Source organism: Halyomorpha halys, unplaced genomic scaffold (genome assembly GCF_000696795.3).
Source record: "Halyomorpha halys isolate HHAL.00 unplaced genomic scaffold, Hhal_1.1 Scaffold1505.1, whole genome shotgun sequence".
NCBI lineage: Eukaryota > Metazoa > Arthropoda > Insecta > Hemiptera > Pentatomidae > Halyomorpha > Halyomorpha halys.
This window is the reverse complement of record NW_027108350.1, coordinates 159,313-184,199: the sequence shown is the minus strand read 5'-3', so window position 1 is coordinate 184,199 and position 24,887 is coordinate 159,313. Positions and strand designations below refer to the sequence as shown.

At 28.7% G+C, this 24,887-nt stretch overlaps 1 protein-coding gene across 5 annotated transcripts in view; it reads right to left on the bottom strand.

The window, feature by feature from the left end:
- Nucleotides 1-444: 444 nt before the first annotated feature.
- The window catches only part of Nuak1 (Nuak family kinase 1), a 33,971-nt gene continuing 9,528 nt past the window's right edge, over nucleotides 445-24,887 (bottom strand). For 3 of the 5 annotated variants that reach the window (XM_024362257.2, XM_024362258.2, XM_067046681.1), the window contains exons 8-20: nucleotides 23,713-23,834; nucleotides 21,939-22,138; nucleotides 20,258-20,366; nucleotides 19,466-20,184; nucleotides 18,605-18,769; nucleotides 17,575-17,651; nucleotides 16,234-16,314; nucleotides 14,280-14,408; nucleotides 13,733-13,882; nucleotides 12,667-12,832; nucleotides 11,440-11,528; nucleotides 11,212-11,306; nucleotides 445-3,785 (exon numbers count right to left, since the gene is read on the bottom strand). In XM_024362257.2, coding sequence (XP_024218025.1) covers nucleotides 2,644-3,785; nucleotides 11,212-11,306; nucleotides 11,440-11,528; nucleotides 12,667-12,832; nucleotides 13,733-13,882; nucleotides 14,280-14,408; nucleotides 16,234-16,314; nucleotides 17,575-17,651; nucleotides 18,605-18,769; nucleotides 19,466-20,184; nucleotides 20,258-20,366; nucleotides 21,939-22,138; nucleotides 23,713-23,834 — 3,244 coding nt within the window. In that variant the 3' untranslated portion in view covers nucleotides 445-2,643. The remainder of the gene's footprint in view (nucleotides 3,786-11,211; nucleotides 11,307-11,439; nucleotides 11,529-12,666; nucleotides 12,833-13,732; nucleotides 13,883-14,279; nucleotides 14,409-16,233; nucleotides 16,315-17,574; nucleotides 17,652-18,604; nucleotides 18,770-19,465; nucleotides 20,185-20,257; nucleotides 20,367-21,938; nucleotides 22,139-23,712; nucleotides 23,835-24,887) is intronic. The other 2 variants (XR_010843217.1, XM_014435075.3) reach the window with 2 other exon arrangements.

Here is a 24,887-nt window from a genome sequence, read left to right as displayed (position 1 = left end):
GACAACTCTCTAGAGCCTTCTGCGACAATGAGGAGAATATACCAAGACCATGAATTTCATTAAAGCCATCAAATTATTTACTCTGTTATGTATATTATACAACATTAAATAATAACAAAAAATATTACTATCATAAATTACCATTTAATGTCCAGTTTAATAATTAACCAAAATTGTTTTTAGTTAAAAAGGCAAAGACCATCCATAGTTTTTTGCCCTTAAATTCAAATGACATATTTCAAACCCATAACTAAAAGAATTTACAAAGGTGCAATGAAACATACAAAATCTCTTCTGTTTTATAGAATTATTTTAACCTGTGTAAGGTAGCTTATAAAAGGGATTGCACACTTCTAAAACATTGAATTTTGTGGGTCCAGTCCTTAAGAATAATATAATATTCACATATTACTAAAAAGGGTGAGGATTCATATAAATGAACAATGAAACAATAATAAATATATTTAAATAAATAATCTCATTTTCACAGTAACAAATCATTCATACAAGCTGATAATTGTCATGATCAATTAACTTATTGGTCATTGGATACATTTCAAAAGGCATAACTTGATCACAATTTTTTTCCTTTTTTTTTTTATAAAAATTAAGAAAAACTTTCCATCAAAATAAATAAAAATACACTACTATTCAAACCTTTTATAAATAGACTACAATTTGGAATACACATTAATTAAATTAAAATTATTAACTAAAAATAACTCAAATGTTTTATCCATGAATTTGACTAGAGGTAGAATAAATTTTTTATTTTCAAAATTTTGTTTTAAAACAAAATCACTGGTAACAAAGCTTGGCACACTATTTTTTGCAGTGTAGATCTAATCCATTGCTTCAAAAAAAGAAAAAAAAAATTAGTTAGACTTTTGATCATTATTTTAAAAACTATTAAAACTTACAAGCAAAATATAAACAATATTGAAACACTGTATGTTATTCTCATTATTGGAAATAACAGAGAAGACTAGACAGCATCCACATAACAATTTGAAGGATTAGAAATAAAATCAAGGAACAAATACATATAATAAAAGATTATAAGTCATAATTTCTTCATATAGGGAAAAGAAATTAATTCATAAAACATTCTAAAAACAAAATAAATTTTTTAAATGCAATATATTAATCCTGTACTGAATTTTATATTTTTATCACACTGTTCTGTGTATGCACACTTTGTTTTGTCATGAACAATACAAAAATATTTTGAAAATAATTACTATTATAAATCATGCTCCATATTATTAAGTTTATTAAAGTATTCTTCACAATATTAGGCACTAAAGCACGAGTGTCTGTAACAATAGAGGCCATTTAAACAGTTTATTTGTTTTTCAATGTTTATAAATAGGATTCGCTATCTTTATATTGAAGGCTGAATCAACAATTTATCATTTCCTAGAAATAAAAAGAAACAATATAATTGAAAGTTAACTGTAATGGAAAATACCAATCAGCCTTGGGCATTTATCAGATAAAATTTAGAACAGGAATCAAATTTCATTTTATAAATTATTCACTTTCACATATGGTATTTAAGTTATAAAACATGGCAAATGTTCTCTTTACCTTCTATATGTCAATTTCAGTTGGTAACTGATAAGACAGTTAAAAGAATAATAATTTCAACCAGTAAATTGATTTAATTAGTTTTAGGAAGAAATTAAAATTAATTAATCTAAAACTAAAAACGAAACATCTAAACGTTGTAAACAAAATTATTACTTTAGATAAATGTAAGGTAATATGAACCTAATGAGCCAATATTTATAAAAGAGAGACAAGCTAAAATATTAAAACTACTCAAGTGTATGAATTTAAACATTTGTCAGCAATATCACTGATTTTCATTGGTTTTTAAATTCTCAAGTTGAATAAAAGCTTGTATGGTATATAGATAACTATATAATAGTGTTAAACATACAAACAGACTTTTTAGTTTTGTGAAAGGTATACATACTCATCTCATCATCATTAACGACATCAGGCTAAAATTACAATAGCACATTTTTAACTTCATTCAGCCAAAAAAAATTTTTTTTTTCAGTTTTAAAGCATAATAAAAAATCAAAACTAATAAACATTAAATATAAATAAAAATGCAAATAGCTAGTTAGAAACATAAAAAATTACTGTTATTTGATAGATAAAAATTGCAACAAAACAAACAAGAATGATTATATAATTAAGTCACTAAAGAAACTATTAGAAAGCTATATTTCAAATGGGATTGTAAAAACTATTTCAAGGGCAATCTATTTTTATTAATTATAATCATGCAAAATTAATGATAATAAAAAGAGTAAAAAAAAAATTGAGATCTATAAATAAATAAAATCATGATGAAATTATTAAAGGAACAGTATTTATAATGTTACATATTTCAACATATGTCATAATAGAAAAGTTGATTTTGAAATAGTTCTTATAATGGGAGATAAAAATAAGTTAATCATATATTTTACCCGAATGCAATAAAGTCATTACATAAAAAACATAGTGTACTGTGGCTTCTGAGTTGGGTTAGGCCTGCCATTTTTATATGAATTTTTTAAATTATTAATTTAATAAATAAATAATGATAATATGAAATGAAGAAACCAAAAGATATCAGATACCACTTCAATAATATCTTTTCCTTTCCATGTTGCTTGTGGATCGATGGTAGGTTTGTCGCTTAGGTGTATTGAACCGATGATAGAAACTTTTTCTTCTGATTCTCTCTGATACACAATCTTCAGCAGAAGGGTCAAGAAATCGTTCTCCCATATCACAGCTGGACCAAGTGTCTGAATTATCAGTTGCCGAAATCATACTACCTTCATCATTCTCTCCAGTCGGAGTACTCTCAGTTGACATTTCAGAACCTCTTCCAAGATCAAGGCGTTTCAGGTTTGCAATCCGCGCTTCCCTGTCTTCCTTTTTTTTGTTTAGCGAGTCTAAAAAAAAACCTGCTTTCCCTTTGGAGCTATCTTTTTTGTCTAAGGTCCCTTCAGGCTTTAATGAGGAAGCACGGATATTTCTAGCTAATTCAGTCTTAACATCTTCCATCGAGACAGCTCTCTTTAATAATTTACTTTCTGAGAATTCATTTTCATATATTTCACTTTTTTTTCTGAGCGAGTTTATTGCTCTATTTACCCTAGAACCATTTTTATCTTTTTTATTATGCTTTTCAACATTCTTATTGTCTCGCTTTGATTTTTCACAGTTACTAGAAACATTCTTTGTTTCTTCTGAGCTAGTGGAACAGTCTTTATTGGGGAAATCAGATTGCACGCATTTATCAGAAGTTGAAGGGGCTACATGGTTTTGTTCTGCATGATCACAATCATTTGATTCATTCAGATTGTGAATATGGTTTCTCACTTCTGAAGAATTCATCATTCTATTACTTTCTAGATTGAGTCTTGTTTTACTGTCAGTAAACATAGGGCGGTCCATATTATAACAGAATGTACGGTCTCTGTTCTTCCTAACTGATTCATCTAAACTAGAAATTCTATGCCTAGGAAGAGGAGGATAATCAGGTCTTTGCATTTCAGAACTGTAGTACCTGCGAAGAGGATGGGCACCATCAATGCTTGTTTTTCTAAGATCCTCTAAATAGTTTCTAACTCTATCAAGACTACTCAATTTTCCAGTTGCGAGGAAATCTTCCACCACTTCATCTTCTGAGCGCCTTCGGCTTCTTGGAGGCCGACCATCCCTTTTATTTTCATCTCCTCCAGTCAAAGTCCTCCGGAATGGTTTAGCTGAATAACCTAAAGTGGGAAACAAAAAAAAAGAAAAATAACACTCTATTATAAAACCATTAAATTAACTAACTAAATATATATACATCTATATAGAAATTTCAAGAAAGCTTATATTTATCTGATCTCAGGTACTGAAAAACTCATATCAGTTAGAGATTAAAGTAAGGATTCTACAAAAGAAAAATTTTCATTTTGAACTCTACATCAAAGTCAAAAAGGGAATAAGTTACAATAAATTTATTCGATTACTATTGTTTTAAATATCACTAAACGAATAAATAAACACGTAAACATAGTATTTACAAGTGATAGTAACATTACATATCAAATCGAACAGAAGTATATTAATGGACATAATTATATCCAATTTCAAATTACAAGTATACAAAAATTTAGTAGAAAATTACTAAAACTGAAATATTTATTAGTAATAACTTGATAATTGAATAAGTTATAATTGAATCCTTTTAGTGCTTCAATTTCCTAATATATATTTTTTTTATCTAATTTTGCTGACACTATTACTCTTAGATAAACTGAATTGATACAAGTACAAATTAACAGAAGTAAGTATGCAATAACTTACTTAAAGTTATAATTTTTTCAAATCTTCTAAGTTTTTGATAACTAAGTATTATAGTAAGGTTTGTTTACACCTACTTGTAAAAATATTAATATTAAAAACACACTCGCCAAGTTAGACTAAATAAGTCTAATAGAATGAATATGATAATAACTTTAATAACATGAAAAGTAAAGAATTATGAAATAACAGTCATTTATACAATTAGATAAGTTAAAAATATATTTAAAATAAATATCAGAAAGATTGCGGGGCCTTAATCAGTAAAACAATTCACTAATCAAAAATCAGAGGCTGAATTATCATATATTTGGTTTGGTCTTTTTTTAACAGGAGTCTTTTCAAATTTATAATTATATAGATATTGTCGAATGTTAATGAAATCCAGGACGAGAAACTGCATTAACGTTCAGAGGTAATCTAAAACGCAAGGACATATAAAACAGTAAAACATTTACTGTATGTTTTATTACCAATTACATCCCATCTTTCATCTCCCAGCTTGCAAATTTATGCATTAAACCCATTTATATTTTCAAATAATTGCAAATATTCAAATATTTTTTTATTTAAATTAAAATCAAATTTGATTTAAGAATAAAATCCTGTTTTTCTTGAAACAAGAGATTGTTTCTTAACTTAAGGCATACAAATCTGGTCACTGCTATTTTCTTGCTGAATAATTGAATGTTGGTACACATTGCTAAACACCAAATTAGGAAACAGCTGAATGCAGTGTCATTAAGCTCTACTGAATTCCTAGATTTTATTTAAGGGTGAGTGTGTGTTTAGTCCAGTTAGGGTTAAAACATATAATAAATAATTTTCAAACTGCATTGTATCAAAATATTCGAATAAATTAATATTACTTGAATCAGAGAAAAAAGTTATAAAAATATTAGGATGTAGGTTTATTTCCTTTCTCAAATCTTCTAGTTTAGTATTAGTATTATAGTATCATTTCCTGGCCTACGAGTTCCTTTTAAGCCTTTTTGTCACATAAGATCGATCATAAATAGGGATGGTTTTACAATTTGAGTAAGAACCATCTTCAAAGAAAATATCAATCATACTCATGAAGTATAATTAAATAATTAATCTTTTTGAACCATAAACACTATTAGTTGATTCAAACAAAACCAAAACTATAGATAGTGAGTTAATTAAAGGAAGCAAATATATAAATAAAATTAAAAAAAAAAATGTGTTACCTAGCGTGTGGATTAGTCGTTTTGTGTTTTCTCAACAACGACGGGCACATGCACTGTAACACGAGCTGTAACAGACACACAGGCGACATGAAACACAGAGGCAAGCTATGGCTTTTTCTCAACCCTACCACTCCAAAGAAGATAAGAATTAAGTTAATGGAAAATTACAGTAAAATAATAAATAAATATTAATTTATTAAGACAAAATAAATAATAAATATATTGGTTATTTAACTATTTGGCTTAGCTCATCAATTGAATTAAATTACTTTTTTTAAATTTCCAATGAACAACAAATAGCCTACAGAAGGCCATGCATACTAAATAAAAAAAAAGAGAAAAAAGCTGGTAAAATGTAACTGAAAGCTAAATAAAGACTTTATTAACTGGTTAAAAACAAAAATTAACTACCAACTAATTAATTAAAAATTGCAACAATTGAACTTTAGAGTAAAATAAAACTGTAGTTCTTAGCTGTAAACAATAAATTCTAGATTCAAATTTAATTTATTATTATAATATTAATATTATATATTATTATCTTTTAAAGTAAACAATTATTTTTTCTCCTGGATTTAATTTCCATTTTAATCATAGATAAATTTATTGTAATAAAATAAGAACATCATTCACTGTCATAAGTTCATAATGGCTATGAAACATGTTTTAATCAATTAATACAGAATCTCAATGGTCATAAATTATTATAACTATTTTCTTCTTTAACAAATGAAAACAATATCATTTGAGATGCAGAAATGTTATAATTCATCAAAAGAAAATTGATTTAGAAAAATTCAAAACGACAATAATATATTTACTATACCAAGTTCTTGTATGAAACTATAACCGAAAATGGAAAATTGTATTTTGGTCTCACTAACAATAATGCCAAATATAGCTAAAATAATACAATAATAAAAAGCTCGACGAACCCGAGGATCCAATACCGATACCACCAATAACTACAATCAAAATTTGATTCAGCCTTAACCAAATTCCTCCACCTACGCCTCAGACATTTACCCATTTGTTTACTAAAGTCTAAAAAAAAAAATGAAAAATTGGGGAATGCTAATCCCAGATAATTTTTTAATGTAAATGATTTTTTGGTTCTACGTTTCTTATTTATTTATTTTATATAAAATCGCAAATTTTATTGAGAGTAGCTTAAATTGTTTTTATTTTATTGATAAAAATTATGGAAAATAATAAATCAAATGATAACAGTAATGCAAGTAATCCCGTTATATTATTTTGAGAAAAAGACATAAAACATCATTAAAGGTAATGTGTTAAATGACTTCTGAATAATTATTACTTAACAACAGAGATTTATGTTAGAATGAATGGAATGTTTTGTTAAAAACATGAGGAATGAAGATGATAATAAATAGTGCACAACGGTAATTACAGAAATATGGACAAATATCCTTCGTAAGTACAGAAAGAGCTTTCTAGGGTCATTCTTTTCTTTTGAAAATTAAAATATGAAGTACTGCATTCTGCAGTAGTACTTTTAATGTTTTGTTTTAGGAAAGAAAATATAAAGAGAAATTTCATCAACCAGTTGAAATAAGAACAAACCATTTTGAATAAGAAAAATTATAAGAATTCTTAATAGAAAATAACATTTATAACAAATATTTCTATGGATTAATTGTTTAAAATTTTTATTTTGTTTATAAGATGTTGATGAGATAATCGGAGAATTTAGAGCCCAGTAAATATCATTCAGGTTATAGCATTGCAGCGAATAAGAGAGGCGTTAAGGTTGTGGGGCTTAGTAATGAACGGATCCCTAAAATATTAACGAATACAGAACTGATGGGTAAACAACCGAGAGGTAGACCAATACGTAGATGGGAGGATTGTGTCAAGAGTGTTATTATTTGCAGAGTTTTATTAGTTGGTAGATTTGGATTTATACAGGCATCACTGGACAGTTGTTTGTAGACAGCGTTTGGTGGTATTGGCATCAAACCTTAAGATTAGCCAAACCTTTTTTATTCTTATTTTTATAAATAATGTTATAATTTTTCCTTAGGTTCCAATTAACTATTGGAAACGTACATTATTGTTGCTTTCATTAGTGGTTTATGGATAATGTTGAATTGGAATAAAATAGTAATCAAAGTTTTAGGTAGTAGATAAATTTATCTATATCTTTAAAAATAAATTAATTAACTTTTTAATTTATATATGGAGTGCTGGGGTACATGTGATTAAAAAAAAAGGGATAGGGACAGGCATTAAATGACTCATAAAAGACTACTCTCAAAATAAAACAAATATCTAAAAAATAAAAATGGTGCAGGATATTTGATGAGTCCTTACTGCTTTACAAAAAAAATAAAAACAAAACACAAAAAAAAAAAAAGAAAAAGAAAAAAAAGGCATGCACCTATCATGCAAAAATGATTAAAATTACTACTTTAAAAAGTATTTTGGCAAAACATCAAAAGATTTCTGTATCTTCCAAAATTTGAAGCAACTATTTACCTTCCTGAGTCTTTGGTATAATATGCTAAACGAAAGTTAAAGATATTTCGTTATAATAAAAAATATAAATAATTTTGATGACAAAAGAACTGAATTAACATTTTTGCACCTCATTTTACATATTCATAAAATTCAAATGATTTCTTCATCCATATGAATGAGTGTTCTTCACTTTTTGTAATGTCTAATGATATGGGCATAATTCATAACAATGTGAGAAAAATATACACATATAACATATAATACAACTTTTAAATGTATACAATGACACTAAATTAATAAATATTTATTTAACATATAATTTGCCACTTGTTCAATTTAATAAAGAACTAAGCACTCATTGAGAATTAGGGCCTCCATAAACTTGTCCAGTAGGCTTCTCCAGTAGGCTAGGTAATTCCAGACCTCTAAGATAGATAGAATTCCATCAGTGGTGGTACCATCTAATCACCATAGTAGGGTCTTTCCATTTTCTGGAGACTTACATCTTTTTATCTCGGATCTTCATAATACATAGGTATGGCAATGACAAGACTGAATTTTGAAACAGCTTACAATGGTTCTGCTTCTTTAATTATTTCATATCATTCTCAAAAATCATTTTGATATACAGTCCATCACACCAAAATATGGGTTATTACATTCAATAAGGTTGAAAAAAAGGTGAATGAGCATCTTATTGGACATCAATTCTATTCTTCCTTGAGGGAAATATAACTCTATACAGATTTTTTAAACTTTCATGATGTGAAGATCTCATAAATCATAAAAATCCTAGAAAAAGTGTGGTACTTAGAAACTACGAGGGAGGTTTGAAAAGTTCTCGGAATGTTAAAAAAAAAAAGTGTCACCTCGGTGGAACTCCTTCTATTTTTCAACATAGTTTCCCTGTAGACTAATGAATTTGGTCCAGCGATGTTCCAATGCCTTGATGCCATCTCGAAAATGTGATTGCTCCAGGCCTGTAAAATACCTCTCCAATTCGGCTGTCAGTTCTTCCATTGCAGGAAATCTACGTCCACCTAGGAAATTTTTCAGCTTGGTGAAGAGAGTTTGATGGTGCCAAATCAGATGAATAAGGTGGATGTGGCAACAATTCGTACCTCAGTTCATGAAGTTTTGCCATGGCTATAGCACTTGTGTGTGGGCGGGCTTTGTCCTGATGAAAGATGACTTTTTTCCTTGCCAAACCAGGCCTTTTTTTCGCATATCTTCTCCTGTAGTTGGTCTAGGAGGTTTGCGTAGTATTGCACCGTAATTGTTTGGCTAGTAGGAACATAATCAGCAGAATGCCTTTTGCATTCCAGAAAACTGAGACCATGACCTTTCTGGCCGAGTATGTACTACCTTTGCTTTCTTTGGTGGTGGTGACTCAGTATGTTTCCACTGCTTTGACTGCTGTTTTGTCTTTGGGGGAATAGTAGTTGACCCAAGTTTCATCTGTAGTCACAAATCAGCGCAAAAAATCTTGTTGGTTGAGTTGAAATCAGGCCAGATTTTGTTCAGACATTTCCAATCAAGTGCGTTTATGCTCCAATGTCAAGAGCCGCAGCACCCATCTTGCAGATAATTTTTTCATTCCCAATTCTTCGGTTAAAATGTGATATACCCGTTCAGATGACATCCCTACAGCTTCAGTAATCTTATGCACTTTCAGTCGATGATTCTCCATAACCTTTTTATGCACTTTTGCGATAAATTCTTGGGTTGTAGCACTTTTTGGCCGTCCACTACGCGGATTATCATCTAAGCTCTCCCGACTAAATTTAAACTCGCTGGTCCATTTGGCAACAGTTGAATATGAAGGAGCAGAGTCCCACAGTGGGTTCCGAAAGTCGGCATGAATTTCCTTTGCTTTCATATCTTTCTTAACAAAGTAGTTAATCACTGCTTGAATCTTAGTTTTTTCCATTGTCACAAATCACTACACTTAAAACACAACAAAGAGTCGTCACTACCACTCACGCCACGTGTTCACTCACAAAGGATGAGTGATTATTGCGCGGGAACCTCGTTGCTCTAGCACTAACATCTAGCGGTGATTCCGAGAACTTTTCAAACCACCCTCGTATATTATTACTTATGAATTGCCAATTTTATAAATATTGACTTTGTGATCTTTACAGCAATGTGCCAAATAACAACTAGTCCTTTACAACAGAACTGCTATATAAAATAACATTTAATAATGGCCAAAATGACACCTTAATTATAATTATATAACATGAATCAAGTGTTTTGTAATTTAATGCCTTATAACCATTAAATCTAAACTGATTAATATGTATGTATATATAAATTTATGGTATTTTCTAACATTCCTTTTACTGTATCACTGTTACAACAGGAATGTTTTTAAGAAGAGATGGATCTGCACATTGAAGATTCGCACTAGGGGGTATGGAAAAATATATATGGTTATGGATTTTGTATTCATATTTAGAACATATACTTCCAGATTCAGTAAGAAGATGCTGATTTAACTAGATTTTATTTATTTATAAACTTGTTTCATAGTTTTGATTATCACTATGACCACTGCAGGGAGCTTCAACCATCTGACTGCTATTGACAAAAGCAATTGCTGAATGTCCTTTATATTAACAATGATTTTAAAATAATATAGTATTTTTTCGAAATTTCTTGATATTGTAATGATGTGATAACATGCTCAATTTTCAAAACGTAATTAATTGGTTCTAAAAGTATTCAATTATTAAAATATAAACAGAAATACTAATGTCTGGAAAAAAAAAAGTTAAAAAACACGGTAACTCAAATTTGGGAGATCAGTTCAAAAGTTTTTAAATTCATATAAGAAGAGGGAACTAATTGAAAATCAATAAATTATGTAGAAAAAATAAAATAAAATTTCTCATAAATTGAACTAATGCTAAAAATTCCAAACTGAAAAAATTACAAACAAAATTGTGATAGACCTCAATTTGATTGTTACGTATACAATTTTATCATAAGAGAATCTTACTGGTGTATAATGACAGATATAGAGCACATATAGTTGAAAAATGTAGTTTGTTAAGATAGTAAATAGAATTAAAAGCCTCCATCAAAAATAAAAATTCTACTTCAAACAGATAAGACAGAATCAATTTAATTTTTCCTGAAAAATACAAACCTCTCGGTAGGGTCGATGCTGAAGCATTTTCTCGTTTCCTCCTCCAAGGAGTTGGGTCATGTTCAGTGAAAGATTTAGTTTCAGTCAACCTCCTCCTAAAATTAAGATTATAGTTATAAATGTAAAAATGGCCTACCTTAAAAAATACTAACCCCTAATTATAATTAAGAATTTTTTATTCACGAACAGAAGTTATTTCTAAATTAATTTAAAAGTATTATTACTTACGCAGGAGTATCAAATATAGAGTGGTTAAACAGTCTAGGAAAAGTTGGCCTTCCTTCGTCAACGTTCAACCTATGAGTAAGATTCCGCACCTATGAAGGTATATAGAAATAATATGAATATTGTACTTACGTTTTTAATAATCTTTTTTTTATATTAATTTATTTATACTTTAATAGGACATTGAATAATATAATCAATAATAATTAATAATATGACAATTTGTACAAATAAAGTATATTCATTGTTATTCACGATCTAACTCTATAGTTATTTAAATAAAATTGAAATATGAAAAGACCCTTGAAAATATGATCTAACAATCAAATTCACAAAGTCTGACATTGAGGATATTAAGCTTAAAATTAACCTATAATGATTTAAACAATAAATTGAAGAACTAAAAATTATTTTGTTTTTGGACTTACAATGGCCAGGCCACACACATCTATAGTAACTCACCAGAAACTCTGGGAGCTTGGTTGGAAAGTTTTGATGCATCCACCATACAGCCCGGACCTGACACCAGGCGACTATCATATGTTTCTTGCATTGCAAAACTTTCTTGGTGATATGAAATTGGCATCAAGAGAACACTGTGGAAATCGGTTACTGGAGTTTTTCGACAATAGGGGCGAAGACTTCTATGAGAGAGGCATTATGAAGCTACCTTTAAAATGGCAACAAATTATAGAACAAAACGGTGCATATTTGACCCAAATCGGACAATCCAAAACATGATTTATTTATCTAAATAAAGTCTTGAATTTCATGAAGAAATAATGGATTTATTTTTCTCCAACCTAATATTAAATTGCATATCTAATAAAAAAAAAAAGGAGGTAAAGTAGAAAAAAAAAAAAAGAAAAAATCATAACTGAAATTTGAAAAATCTCATAAGTCTTAAGAACCGTATAAGAGCTAATGGATTTTTTTTTGGTTTCTCTCTACAAAAAAAAAATTGAATTCCAGCAATACTACTACAATAAACTTAATCAATCCACAAAAAGCAAATACAGCATACAAAAGAATTTGGGTGGAATTAAAAAAGTATAAATTAAGCAAAGAATAAAAACAAGAATGACTAGTAAGATCAGAGAAGGATAAACATTATTCTTTAAACTATTTTCATACAAAAGAAGAGTTTAAGATAATCACAGCCTTATAGATTAAAAAAAAAACAGTTGTATTTAATAATGCCCTTTTACCCCTTTAAGATAAAATAATTACCCTAGAAAGAAGAGTGGAAAATAAATTTTCAGCAGTTAGCATCTCGAAATTATCGTCTTCCTCATCAGAGGACAAAGAATCTGTCGCTTCAACCCTTCTCCTAGTGCTATGAAGGCCAAATCCTCTCATTGGGCCAGCGCCTTCTTCTTCGCTTTCAGATACAGAACTAAAAAGGCAAAACAGAAGTTATTAATAATAATAGTTGTAACATTTTTGTAGTTTCTAATTAAAAACTACAGTCTTTTTATTAAATTCAAACATTTAAAAAATATTAAACAAAAGTTTTAACAACTTCAGAGATAAAACTAGATTAAAAATATTTTGTTTAGTATAAGTATATAGTATTATCATAAGATATAGTATCAGGAATACTATTACTACACACCTTATAGTAATATGAAACAAGCTCTCTGAACTGAATAATACACTTGTTATAGTTCAAAATGTTTGTGATCTAGTCGTTAAACTTGAGAATACCTGAAGTTGGCAACAGAGGGTGTCTACCAATTTTGGTCATTGAAATTCCTGACTTTATCTGAAAATTGCCGACATTTGCCATTTTTTTTACTTTATATATACAGGGTGTCTACAATAGTCTGTCAGACAGATTCCCAGCTTTAAATAAAATTCCCTATCCACAATATGAAAGTGAAAAAGAATAGAAAAATGTAACAAAGAAATTGTTTCTCCCAATATTTAAAAATAGCTATCAATAAATTGACAAACACAAATTTTACCTATTATCGCTTAACAGTTCAATTTACTATAAGGATCCGTTATCATTATTTGAGTTTCATAGACTGCCTAAAGATGCTATTTTTGATGGAGGCCAGATTTGTTTTTAGAATCCCAAAAACATTAAATAAGGCACTAAAGCAATTACACCAGAACTTCCCTCTTCAAATTAACATTCGATAGGACAATATCAGGTAATGTCAAAGGGTTCTTAAATGTTTGATTTATACCTTTTTTCATTTATTTTTATACAAAAATCCAGAACCAATATTGAACAGTTGAAATATTTTCATTATTTTATTTAGTTAAAAAAATACTTGTTACAACATACCTCATTTTTGATAGCGTAGAAGCACTAGGTGTAACATATCCACCACCTTCCACAGCAATTGGAATTATCACTTCTCTTGGCGACTTCCTTATAGGTTCGCAAGGAGAATTGACAGTAGTAGTACTCGAGTCAGAATCTTGTCTTCCCAAACTGATAAAGTTTTAAAATAAAAATATATAATTTTTCTTAAAGAGATTCTTACATTAATGTAAGAGAAAAAAAAAAATAATAATAATATACGTATATTATAAGCATTTTTTTTCTTCTTCAAATATTTAAACTTTATTTAATCTCTTGTTTGGTTAGTTATATAAATATTAAGTTTCTAATTGAATGTACGGTGGGTAGGCAAGTTAATGAAAGAGCATTGAATAAACTGGGAAACAGATATGTTAATATCTCCATATATATAAGGACAACTCAAATCCCGGACTATCTTCTTACAATAAAATCCTTATGCTATAAATTTATAATGTTCTAAATAAAATATGATTAATACTTGTATAACATATTTATCACTCAAGTAATAAACAAAAAAACAATCTACCTTGAAGAGCTGGCCCTAGACGACACTGATGTCTGCTTAGACACAGGAAGAGGTTTATCATCTCTCTTCTCGATCTGTATTGGAATGATATGTTCTTTTGGAACACTGTCTTGTTTAACGAGAGATGGCCTGAAAAGAAACAGGCGATTAAATATAAATGCTCAACAGGATACATTTTCATATGATAATATTTAAATTAAGTGATAAAAAAAATAATAATAATACTCTGATTAATAGGTTTTTAAACTAGCAAGTAAATGGGTTTCCTTGAAAACAAATGAATAAGTTTATTATCACTATTATATTATACCATCCAAGTTATTTAAAAGTGATTCAAGAACTCCAACCCTACACAGAAGAGAGTGGGTTGATTCATAACACAAGTATGGTTAGTAGGCCTATGAACAACAAGGTACTAAGCCAAGATTTATAAAAATACATCTACACATTTGCCAAACTATTGCAAGTTCCCACATGTCCAAGAGTATGGATAGAGTATTTGGATTGGCATGAGATGCTAGTACTATTGATGCAAGCATTGCTTTGAACTCAGTATTCTGTGATAACTGCAAACAAATAAAAATTTGTGCTCTCCCTGTTTTAAATAAACAATTTTTTCAACTTTCAGAATCAATTAGTAACTCTAGTTTTACATTGCATATTTTACAATTATATCAGTTGGGTGTGAGTAAATTCTTTGAAATATCGACAAGTATCTTCATCAGTATTTCTTTAAATTTAACAAAGCATAAATTTAAATTTATAAAAAAATTATATGTTTAAGTTCATAGTTAATAAATTACCAAGCATCTAAAGCAGCCAGCTTCTTTGCCAATATTATTTCCTTTATAATAGTTTAACTCGAGGATAATAACCAAAACAAGTTCATCGTCTACCAAGCTTACTTCTTTGAAACACGACAACAATTTGTAGTCAGTAGATATTTTAGATTTGGTAAGTGCAAAACATATGGATCCTGTTTTAAACCCCTAATCCAACTTACTATGCACAACTATATAACTTTATGTGTTGTTCTGAGAATTTCATTCATTCCAATGTCAATATAAGTGTTCTGCATTAATAAAATAAATCTGTTGTTGATAGTATATAGGTGATTTGTTTAAAAATGATAATTTGTATGGTCTGAAATCACAGGTCTTAGTTAATAATAATTAAAGGCTTAGTAAACTGGTTCAATGATGATACCAATTGCTCTCAACGTACATCCAGTGATGTCCATACTAACCCAAATCTACTAGATCGGTCTTAACGCAATGCTCTTACCTATGCTTCAATCTACCTCTTGGACGTTTACACATAGCTTCACTGTTTATTGACATTTTAGGAATCTCTTACAATTTGTGCATTTTTGTTCTTAAATTATTAAAGAGCATTTTCACCAGTGCTACCCAATTTTTTAAGACTTCAAACCTGTAACTAAGTTACTGACAACGGATCACTGAAATTTTCATTAACCTTAGCACAGGCAAATTGCTGATTAAAATAATTGATGGTGAAAATGAAATAAAACTCATAAAAAAGTTATTTTTTCATATTTAGTAATTTTTATTTTTAAAACATAATAATCGGCAGATATTACTTTAAAGGTTTCTTTAAATGTAGCTACAAATTTTGTTTTCATTTCAAATCAAAATAATTTGCTAAATAAATTTATTTTGGACAGTGGGAAACTTATTATCATTTTTGAACAAATTCACTTCAACGAAAAATGATACCTTATATTCTGAAACTGAACAAATTTTTGTGGTAGATGAAACTATTAAATAACTTAAAAATCCGAATGAATAATGCCTAAATGTTTGTAGATTCTTAGTAAGAAATGTTAACATAACAAAATATAGACGACCATACTTCATAGTGTACATATATATGTAATAACAAAAGGCAATAGGAAAATTTAAAATAAGATTTAATTTTCAAAAAAATATCCCACCTAGGTGGAGGAACAGGCATGGTGTATATACTTTGAGTCGAGCTGGTATTACTTGTCAAGCTAGGTTCAGGCCTTGGAATACTGCAACAGAAACAGTAAAATAAGTTATTTCAAATAAGTACAAAAACTGAATAAAGGAAGTAGATAAAATTAAACTAAAAAAATATTATACTTTATAATTAAATAAACTTATATAGTTACTAATAATATAAGTACTATATAATATATTGTGAGTATTCAATATAACACAGTTGCTGCTATGTCAAGACATTGTTGTTGGTACAAATAAAAATAGGTATATTAAATTAATTACGTGACCCAAGCCTACTCATTGAGCTAATCACGACCATAAAGTCAAGTTGGTTATAATCCTTTTTAGTGTTCACAATTTATGAATTTATAAATCAGATGACTAGACACTACTAGTACAAGTGACTACTAAATATCTAAATCAACGAACTTAAACCTTTAAAAAAAATAAGGAACTCAGAGAAGTGAAATTACCCAACTGGATTTATTATTCTTATAGGAGATTTTTATTACGACCCTAACTATAAACAAATAAAAATTACCCCTACTACTTTCCATAAATGAATGGTTTTCTTTAAAAAATAAAAAAAATATTTTAGAAAAATGATAAATTTTGAAAATCTATTATAAAAATGTTACAATAAATCTTCAATTAAATGTTATAATCATTTATAACGCAGTAGATTAAAATTATTCATTTATTTATGTTATATATTTTTTCATTAGATATTCTGTTTATTGATTTTCACTATTATTGCTCAAAATTATGTAAATTTTATATAATACGTACCAATTTATTTACTGAACCAAAAATTGTTTTGCCTATAAGGAGATGAAAATTGTAAATTTACAAATAAAGAGAAGGAGTGAAACACTTTGCTCAAAAAAAGCAGTGCTGCCCAACTGCATTGCTATACAAATAGCATTCCAAATCTAATTGGATAATTGCTTATTATTCTTATATTACATAGGCATTGAGATTAAATATTCAAATACATAATAGTAGTACATGATTTTTTTTTCTTATTTCTTTGGTTCTTTAATATTTTTCTTTTTCCTTCCATATAACAGTATAGATGTATGACCAATGTAAATACACAACCTAGGTTATATGTGAACCTATAAACATATATGAGAGGTATTTCTGAAAATAGTAATACTTTAAATGAACGTAGAAGATATACGAATTCCAACTAAAAACCATATACCAACCATCTGCAGAAATAAATAAATTATGTAATGGAACATGGAAATAAAATAAATAAGTTATGAGCTAAATAATTAATTAATTATAATGTTTCAATTGCTTACAATGTTTTTGATAACTTCCTTCGGGGTAAGGTGGAAGCTTTGTTCATTTCGCTTTCTGAAATAGCGTGAGTTATAACCTGAAAAATATATAAGTTTTTTAGCTTGGACAATCCTCAACTTTTACACATTTTATGTTTTTTTTTAGAAACAGTCTTAAAAGTTTAATTACATTTAGCTCAAACAGCACAACTATGAATGAATATATATTTATGAAAATAACAAACTAAACATAATATCTAAAATATCTGGTACCTCCAGAGATATTGGTGCTTTGGGTGCAAACTTCAATACAAAAATTGTTTAATGTATTTTTACTAATACAGGTCTAGTGTTGTGCAAAAAGTAATTATTATATTTTACTGTAAACAGTAATTGTACTTTGGTTCAACTAATAAGTGAAATTTCTGATCATTACTGCAATTACAGCGGTTCATTAAATAGTTACCTAATCAAAAAGGTAATAAATTATAATTACTTTTCACCTAACACTGTACAGGTCTGATTAAGAATTTATTTTTCTTGATAATTAAATTATCTTTCAAAGCGGTATCTAGGATGATCTAGGAGGTCTGGAAGATTTGTCGTTTTAGAATTATTCTATAATAAAATGTGAATGGTTTTCCATGAAAACTTGCACAAGTTACTTAAAAAATAAACTCAAAGAGAATTATTTCCCCCAGTTGGGCATTGAACAAAATTATCTATATTATAAAGATTTAATATGGAAGTATAATAGTTCAGTGGGCCCAGAACACTTCAATCTAGGGCGGAGATGATCATCTCCTAGAATGCCAATAGAATAAGGAAACCTAGATGAAAACTGAAATTTACTTGGGAGGACTGCAATATTTACACTGTACGCCCAGCACATTGTAAAAATGTAAATAATTTTACAAGCAGAAGTGGGATATTACGTACGGGTTCGGCTACATAAAAAACTAGATATTGAAAGTTTATCTTGATTTCAAACTATTACTAACTACTAGCAGTGTGAAAGTAAAAACTATTACAATGACCAAAAATGTCTTACCTTCACAGCATTTTCTTTTTCTTTCTTTAATTTATCTTCGTCTTTACCTAGCTCATTCTCAACAAGTTTATTAACATTTACAGTTGAAGCTAAACTAAAATCTGATTTAGCATTTTCTTGAACCAATGAACTCCTTCTTTCAAAAGCTGCTTTAGCATCGGACACCTAAATTCATAAAATAAACAGTAAAACCAACCAGTATGTACTTTATAAAGAAAGGGATCAATTTTTAAGTTAAGGGATTTATACCAATAGTAGTAATAGATAAAACATAATGTCAGTACAAATATAAATGGGTATTAGCAAATTGGGAGCAATCAAAACAATTTTTTTGTTTTTGATGCAGAAAATAGAACTGGATAAAAGTATATTAAAAGTACATTCAAATACAAAGGCTGACAATGTAAGCAACAGTAACATTTATAGCGATAGTATTTATTTATCAATATCATCTATCATAGCAGATAACGTTTGATGACAAAATCTATAGTTTGGATACCTCGCTTTTGTTATTTTCGAATCTAATTCCAGGAGTAAATCATTTATGTGATCCATTAAAGCAACAGTATGTTCCTCTTATTTATTTTAAATTTTACAGAAACTAACTGAGTCAAAAGCACCAAGCATATATGTATGGAAAATTGAGTGTATAAATGGTTTACTCCCAAAATGACTCATAGAGATAAAAATAAAAATAACCACTCTGCTTTTTTTTTATTTATGAAAAACCTTTTTTAAAACATAAGGGTACGTCTGTAGTTAAAATAATTTCAAGATATTCTTCTTTTCTTTAAATAACAATACAACTAAGCTTAAATCAAACAAAATAAATTATATCACTGAAATAAAAAGAAAAATTACCTTAACTCCTGTAATAACTTTCTTTTGAGGAATTTTATCCTGTGTAGCCGATTTCGAAAACATTTCAGCAGTTTCAAATACTTTTGACTTTCTCCTAACAGAATCCATTCTGACTGGAGTGGGCTGTTCTTTCTCTTTAGCCTGTACTGATTCTTTAGCTTCATCTTCTTTTACCTTTGGCTCCTCTTGAATAACTTCTTTTTCTTTCTCTTTCTCAACTACTTCTTCCACTGCCTTATCTACACTTGGTTCAGAAGTTTCTACAACTTCATCACCTTTTTGTTCGGGTAAATCAATTTCTTCTTCCTTTTGGAGTTTAGGTTTAGTTTTTTGGACAACAGGAACTTTATCCTTTTCTTCACTTTTACTGGGTTGCAATTCTTGAGATTTCTCTGGTTTGATTTTCTTAACTTTCTTTGATTCTTTGGGTTTTTCCTTTATTTCATCAGGTTTAACTGGAATAGACTTATCTACATCTACTTCTACTTTTGTCTCTTCTTTGACATTTGATTGAACACAACTAGATTCTCCTATTTTTTTGGCTTCATCTAATACTTTTAACATTTCTTCTCGGTCCATTTCTCCTCCATCAGACTTTTTCTTTTTTAATGACTTTCTTCTAGGTTTTTCATCATCACTATCTTTTTTCCTCGATCTAGAACTACTCCTTTCTCTCTTCTTTTCCTTCTCAGGGGATTTTTCAGCCTCAGTTTCTTCAACTACAAACATTGAAACAGATTCAATAATCAGTTGATAGCGGGTAATTTGAAAATACCAAATCAAATAGAATACCTTTAGGAGATAAGGGAACTGGGGTAAATGTAGGTTGAACAGTAGCTAAACTACTCAAGGACATTGATCTGGTTGGCCTTTCAGCTTGCTGAGCTATTTCTTCAGGCACCTATTAAGACAATATAAATATTTATTAGTAGAACAAAATAAACTAAACCCTTATCATATGAATTTTTCTGAGTTTGTGTAATATTGTCATCATCATCTTGTTACTAGTGATATCCACAAAAATACTGGGTGTACAGAACAAAACAGAGGTGGGCAGTACAGGGTTGGATGGCAATTGTGCACTTTTGAACGCTACTATTATCCACTCCTTGTTGCTATATCAAAGGAACATTTATGGGTGCTATCAAGCAGTTTTTATTGTTTTTAATATAGAGGGGCATGTATTTTATTAATAATCAATACCCCACAACCGGCTATATTGTTGTTAACAGAGTTTTAAGTATTTTTTTTCACCTTTTTGAAAAAAGTTGTCACGAGAAAAACATAACTGGGCCATGTGGAAATAGTGACCATTCTTGTTATGCTTTAACCTGAATTATATTTACTGGGTGTAAATATGGGTGCAGTTCCCTTAATTCAGTGTTGGGTAGTGTTCCGGTTCACTTATCCTTTTTCGGTCCAAATATTTTATATAATATTTTATTTTCAAAAACCTTAAGGCACTGTTCTTCCCTTAGTGTAAGAGGTCATGTTTCGCATCCGCAAAGAACAGTGGGAAGGATAATAGTTTAGTAGATTCTAATTTATAAGTTTTTTGGATAGAATGTGTGAGCTAAGCAATTTTGAAATTAAAAAATAACAAGCATTTTCCACCCTCTAACCTTGCTTTTATTTCCTCATAAATTTTGTTTTTTCTAAATATCACTGAACTTAACAACTTAAAACTATCTACCTGTTCAAATGTATATCCTCTTATTTCTATATCTCCGAAATTCTTCATTTTTTATAAATAATGAATTCCGTCTATTTTCTATAATACTTAATCATAAAGATTTCTAAATATCTACATAATCACAACTTCAAACATATTTTTCAAGGCACAGTGGCAATTTTTTTCAATGCCTATTGACAGAGTTTCTTAAAATTTTTACGTACATTATGCCTACTGGGACTACAATAAACATGGAGAATAATTACAAACCCTCCCTACAGTCACCTGTTCCCTAAATTGATAGAGCATCTGATCATAAGGCAACACAGCTATATATAATATAATAATATAAGGTTCATAGACATAGGATTGGAAAAACTGTCACAGCGTCTTCAGATATACATGATCAAAGTGACACAATACAACCTTCCCACCTACTTTTTGGTTTATCTGTGTAATGTTTCCTCATTGGCTAAATACTGATTGCCATTTCAAGAATTCATTATCAAGCCCAAAAACTTTACATGTTTATTTTAATTATGAATATGCAACCACTTTAATTAATTTCATTGGGTGCATATTTTTTCAGATTAAATATTCAACATAATAATTTATTTTCAACGACTTTAGGGCATCATTCTGCCTTAAACATAAGGACTCAGATAAAATTTCTTATTCAAAATAATCATCTCCTCCTGCCAAATTGGGTTTATTAGTCTGACATCTCTCTGTACAGATATAGACATGTAATAAAAGATTCCGATAAAGAAAGGAGAGAAATAGAAAGTAAGACCAACTCACACTAGGAATTTGGTTCTCCTGCGGGGCAAGAGCTAAAAGAAGGTCCAAACGATTAGGCTCCTGCTCAGCAAGTTCAACAGCAAGCCGATAACAAGACACCTTACCCTCCTCGTTCATCCACGGGTGCTGACAAACACCACCGATGTCAAGCCTATCAGTTCCTTTCACAGTGAGCAGGCCTGCTATTAATTCAGAGGCTCCTAAAACAAAATAGAAATAAAAAATGTTCTTACCAGTAATTTGTTTATCGTTGGTCTAATATAATTCAATAAACATAATAAAACTAATATAATTCAATAAACATAATATAATTCATTTAATTCGATAAACCTAATATAATTCAATAAACATGATAAAACTAATATAATTCAATAAACATAATAAAACTAATATAATTCAATAAACATAATAAAACATTAAAAAAAATTAAACTATAAAGAAATTAATGCTTTTTTAAAAATAAATAATTTAATTTCTATCCATTTTAGTCTCAAAACATTTTATTTTTCTTATAAGTCCGACATTTCGGCCAATCTGGCCAACTTCAGGGACAATCTACTTAATACAATTTTGGAATTATATAATTTAAAAACTCTTAACTCCATGCAGGCTATTCTGACTAATTAGAAATTGTTGTTTTGACCTGGGCAGAATAGCCTGCATGGAGTTAGAGTTTTTAAATCATATAATTCCAAAATTGTATTAAGTAGATTGTCCCTGAGGTTGGCCAGATTGGCCGAAACGTCGGACTTATAAGAAAAATAAAATGTTTTGAGACTAAGATGGATAGAAATTAAATTATTTATTTTTAAAAAATTTACCAGTCTCAAGAAAGTGTTTAAGATTATAAATGATATTAATTCTTTTATGAGAGTCAAGTATTATTTCCATAAGGTGGAAAAACTTGTGGTCTAATTTTCACCCAATACAATTGACATTCTTTCCTTGAGTTAACAACATAGAGAAAACAATTTTTGCTTATCTCTGTATTCATCATATTAAAATAAAAATATATCAGTTTCTAATAGAGAAAATATCAGTTTTTAAGTTGTAGAATGCAGTAAAATAAAAATTGACCTAATAAAAATACGTTAGCAACCAAGAATATTTTTTATCAAGAAAAAAATCTAAATAACAAGAATGATCTAATTGATAATAATAATAAATATTAAGAGTTTCAAGTGTTATTTTATTTAATCAAGTCAGAAATGTCATTTTAAATTGTTTCTAAACCAATTCCTAATGCCGAGGACAATTCTATTCACATTTTCATCTTTATCAATAATATATTATACTATCTCCAGCTCTCATTCTATCGTGGGAAGAGTCTTCTTTCTTATGACATTTAAAATTTCTCCCAACAGACAGAGGAAGCAGAATAAGGAGAAAAAAATATAACTTGGTGTAATTAGGGTAGTGAGAGTTTCATAGAAACAAAACCGAAGATAGTTTTCTCCAAACAGAATAGATTTTACTGATTAAGTAGCAATTAATTGTTTTTAACAGGAGGAGCAATCACATTGATATCAATAACACTAATAATAATTAAAATAATTAATCATCAATAACACTATGATAAAAAACAATCAAAACTTAAGATTTATAAAATTAAGTTCTTACTTTACTAATTGTAGCAATTTTTCCTATCATTCAAACTTTTACTATTTCTGAAATTAATAAGTTCCAGCAAAAATGTAATAACAATTAAACTTCTGAGTAAATTTTTGAAAAACAAAAATAATAATGGAAAAAGAAATTATGAAGGCTAACTTACCTGAAGGGTTTTTAGGCTCAAAATATTCACCAGCAGAAATCTGTCTGACCAGTCTTTTGAAATTTGAACCATCAAAAGGCATTGCACCATAAACTAATGTATAGAGTAAAACTCCAAGGGACCTATTCAAAAGTTCAACAGCTATCATTAGCACTAAAGATATTAGTAAACCAACTAATATGTCGTAAAAACAATCATTAAATGATGAAGTAAAGAAAAACAGGTGAGATAAAAATGAAACAAATAATATAATAATTCATTGGTTTTTGATAAAGCAAGCAAATGATGGTAAGTTCATTAAATGAATGTACTTAGTACAATATTGATAATTTCCATCCGTATAATGGTAACAGATTGCTGCTACTTGGGAAAAAAGTTATTTATAAAAATCAATGTATTTTGGTCCCCTTGCTTACCATAAATGTTCTATATTTTAAATTCTCACTTATTCAAAAGTTTTTTGGATTAACTAGTTTATGTAATTTAATTTATTTCTGTTTGACTAATAAAATAAAATTAGGAATTAAAGGGAAGAAAAAATAATTTCATGATAAGTTGTTTATTATTAACTGTAGATTCAATATAAAGAGAAAATGGTTGGAGATGCGGGCAGTGGAATAGTAATACACACAAATAAGTGAAAGTTTCGATTTTTATAGGTGCCAACATTTGGGCCTAAATTTCAAACTTTTATCAGTGCTAAAAGCAAAAAAATACATCAACCATAATAGAATGGAAAATAATAAAAATAGTACAACAATAAATTAATATATCAAATATTAAGATAATAAATATTATATTTTATGTATACTTTTATTATCTTTTTCGGGACTGGTATTTTTATTAATAACAAAAATTATTCAAACAGTCTCAACCTTCTTCATTAAAACATATTACATGTCCAACGTTTCGGCCAATCCCGCCATCACCAAGGATAATCTTAATATTTAGTATCACAGGCTCATATTGATTAATTAAAATTTGCAAGCTATTATTTTTGTCTTTTATAGTCATGAAAATAAAATATTTTTACTTTTACTTGACCATACACGAAATATATAGCAAAGAAAACTATTGTGATCACAAATAAATTTCAACTATGAGTTTTCAAAGAAATGGTACATTTTATCATACCCTCAGTCCAATCCAAATACTGTTGGGATCTGTGGGGTGTA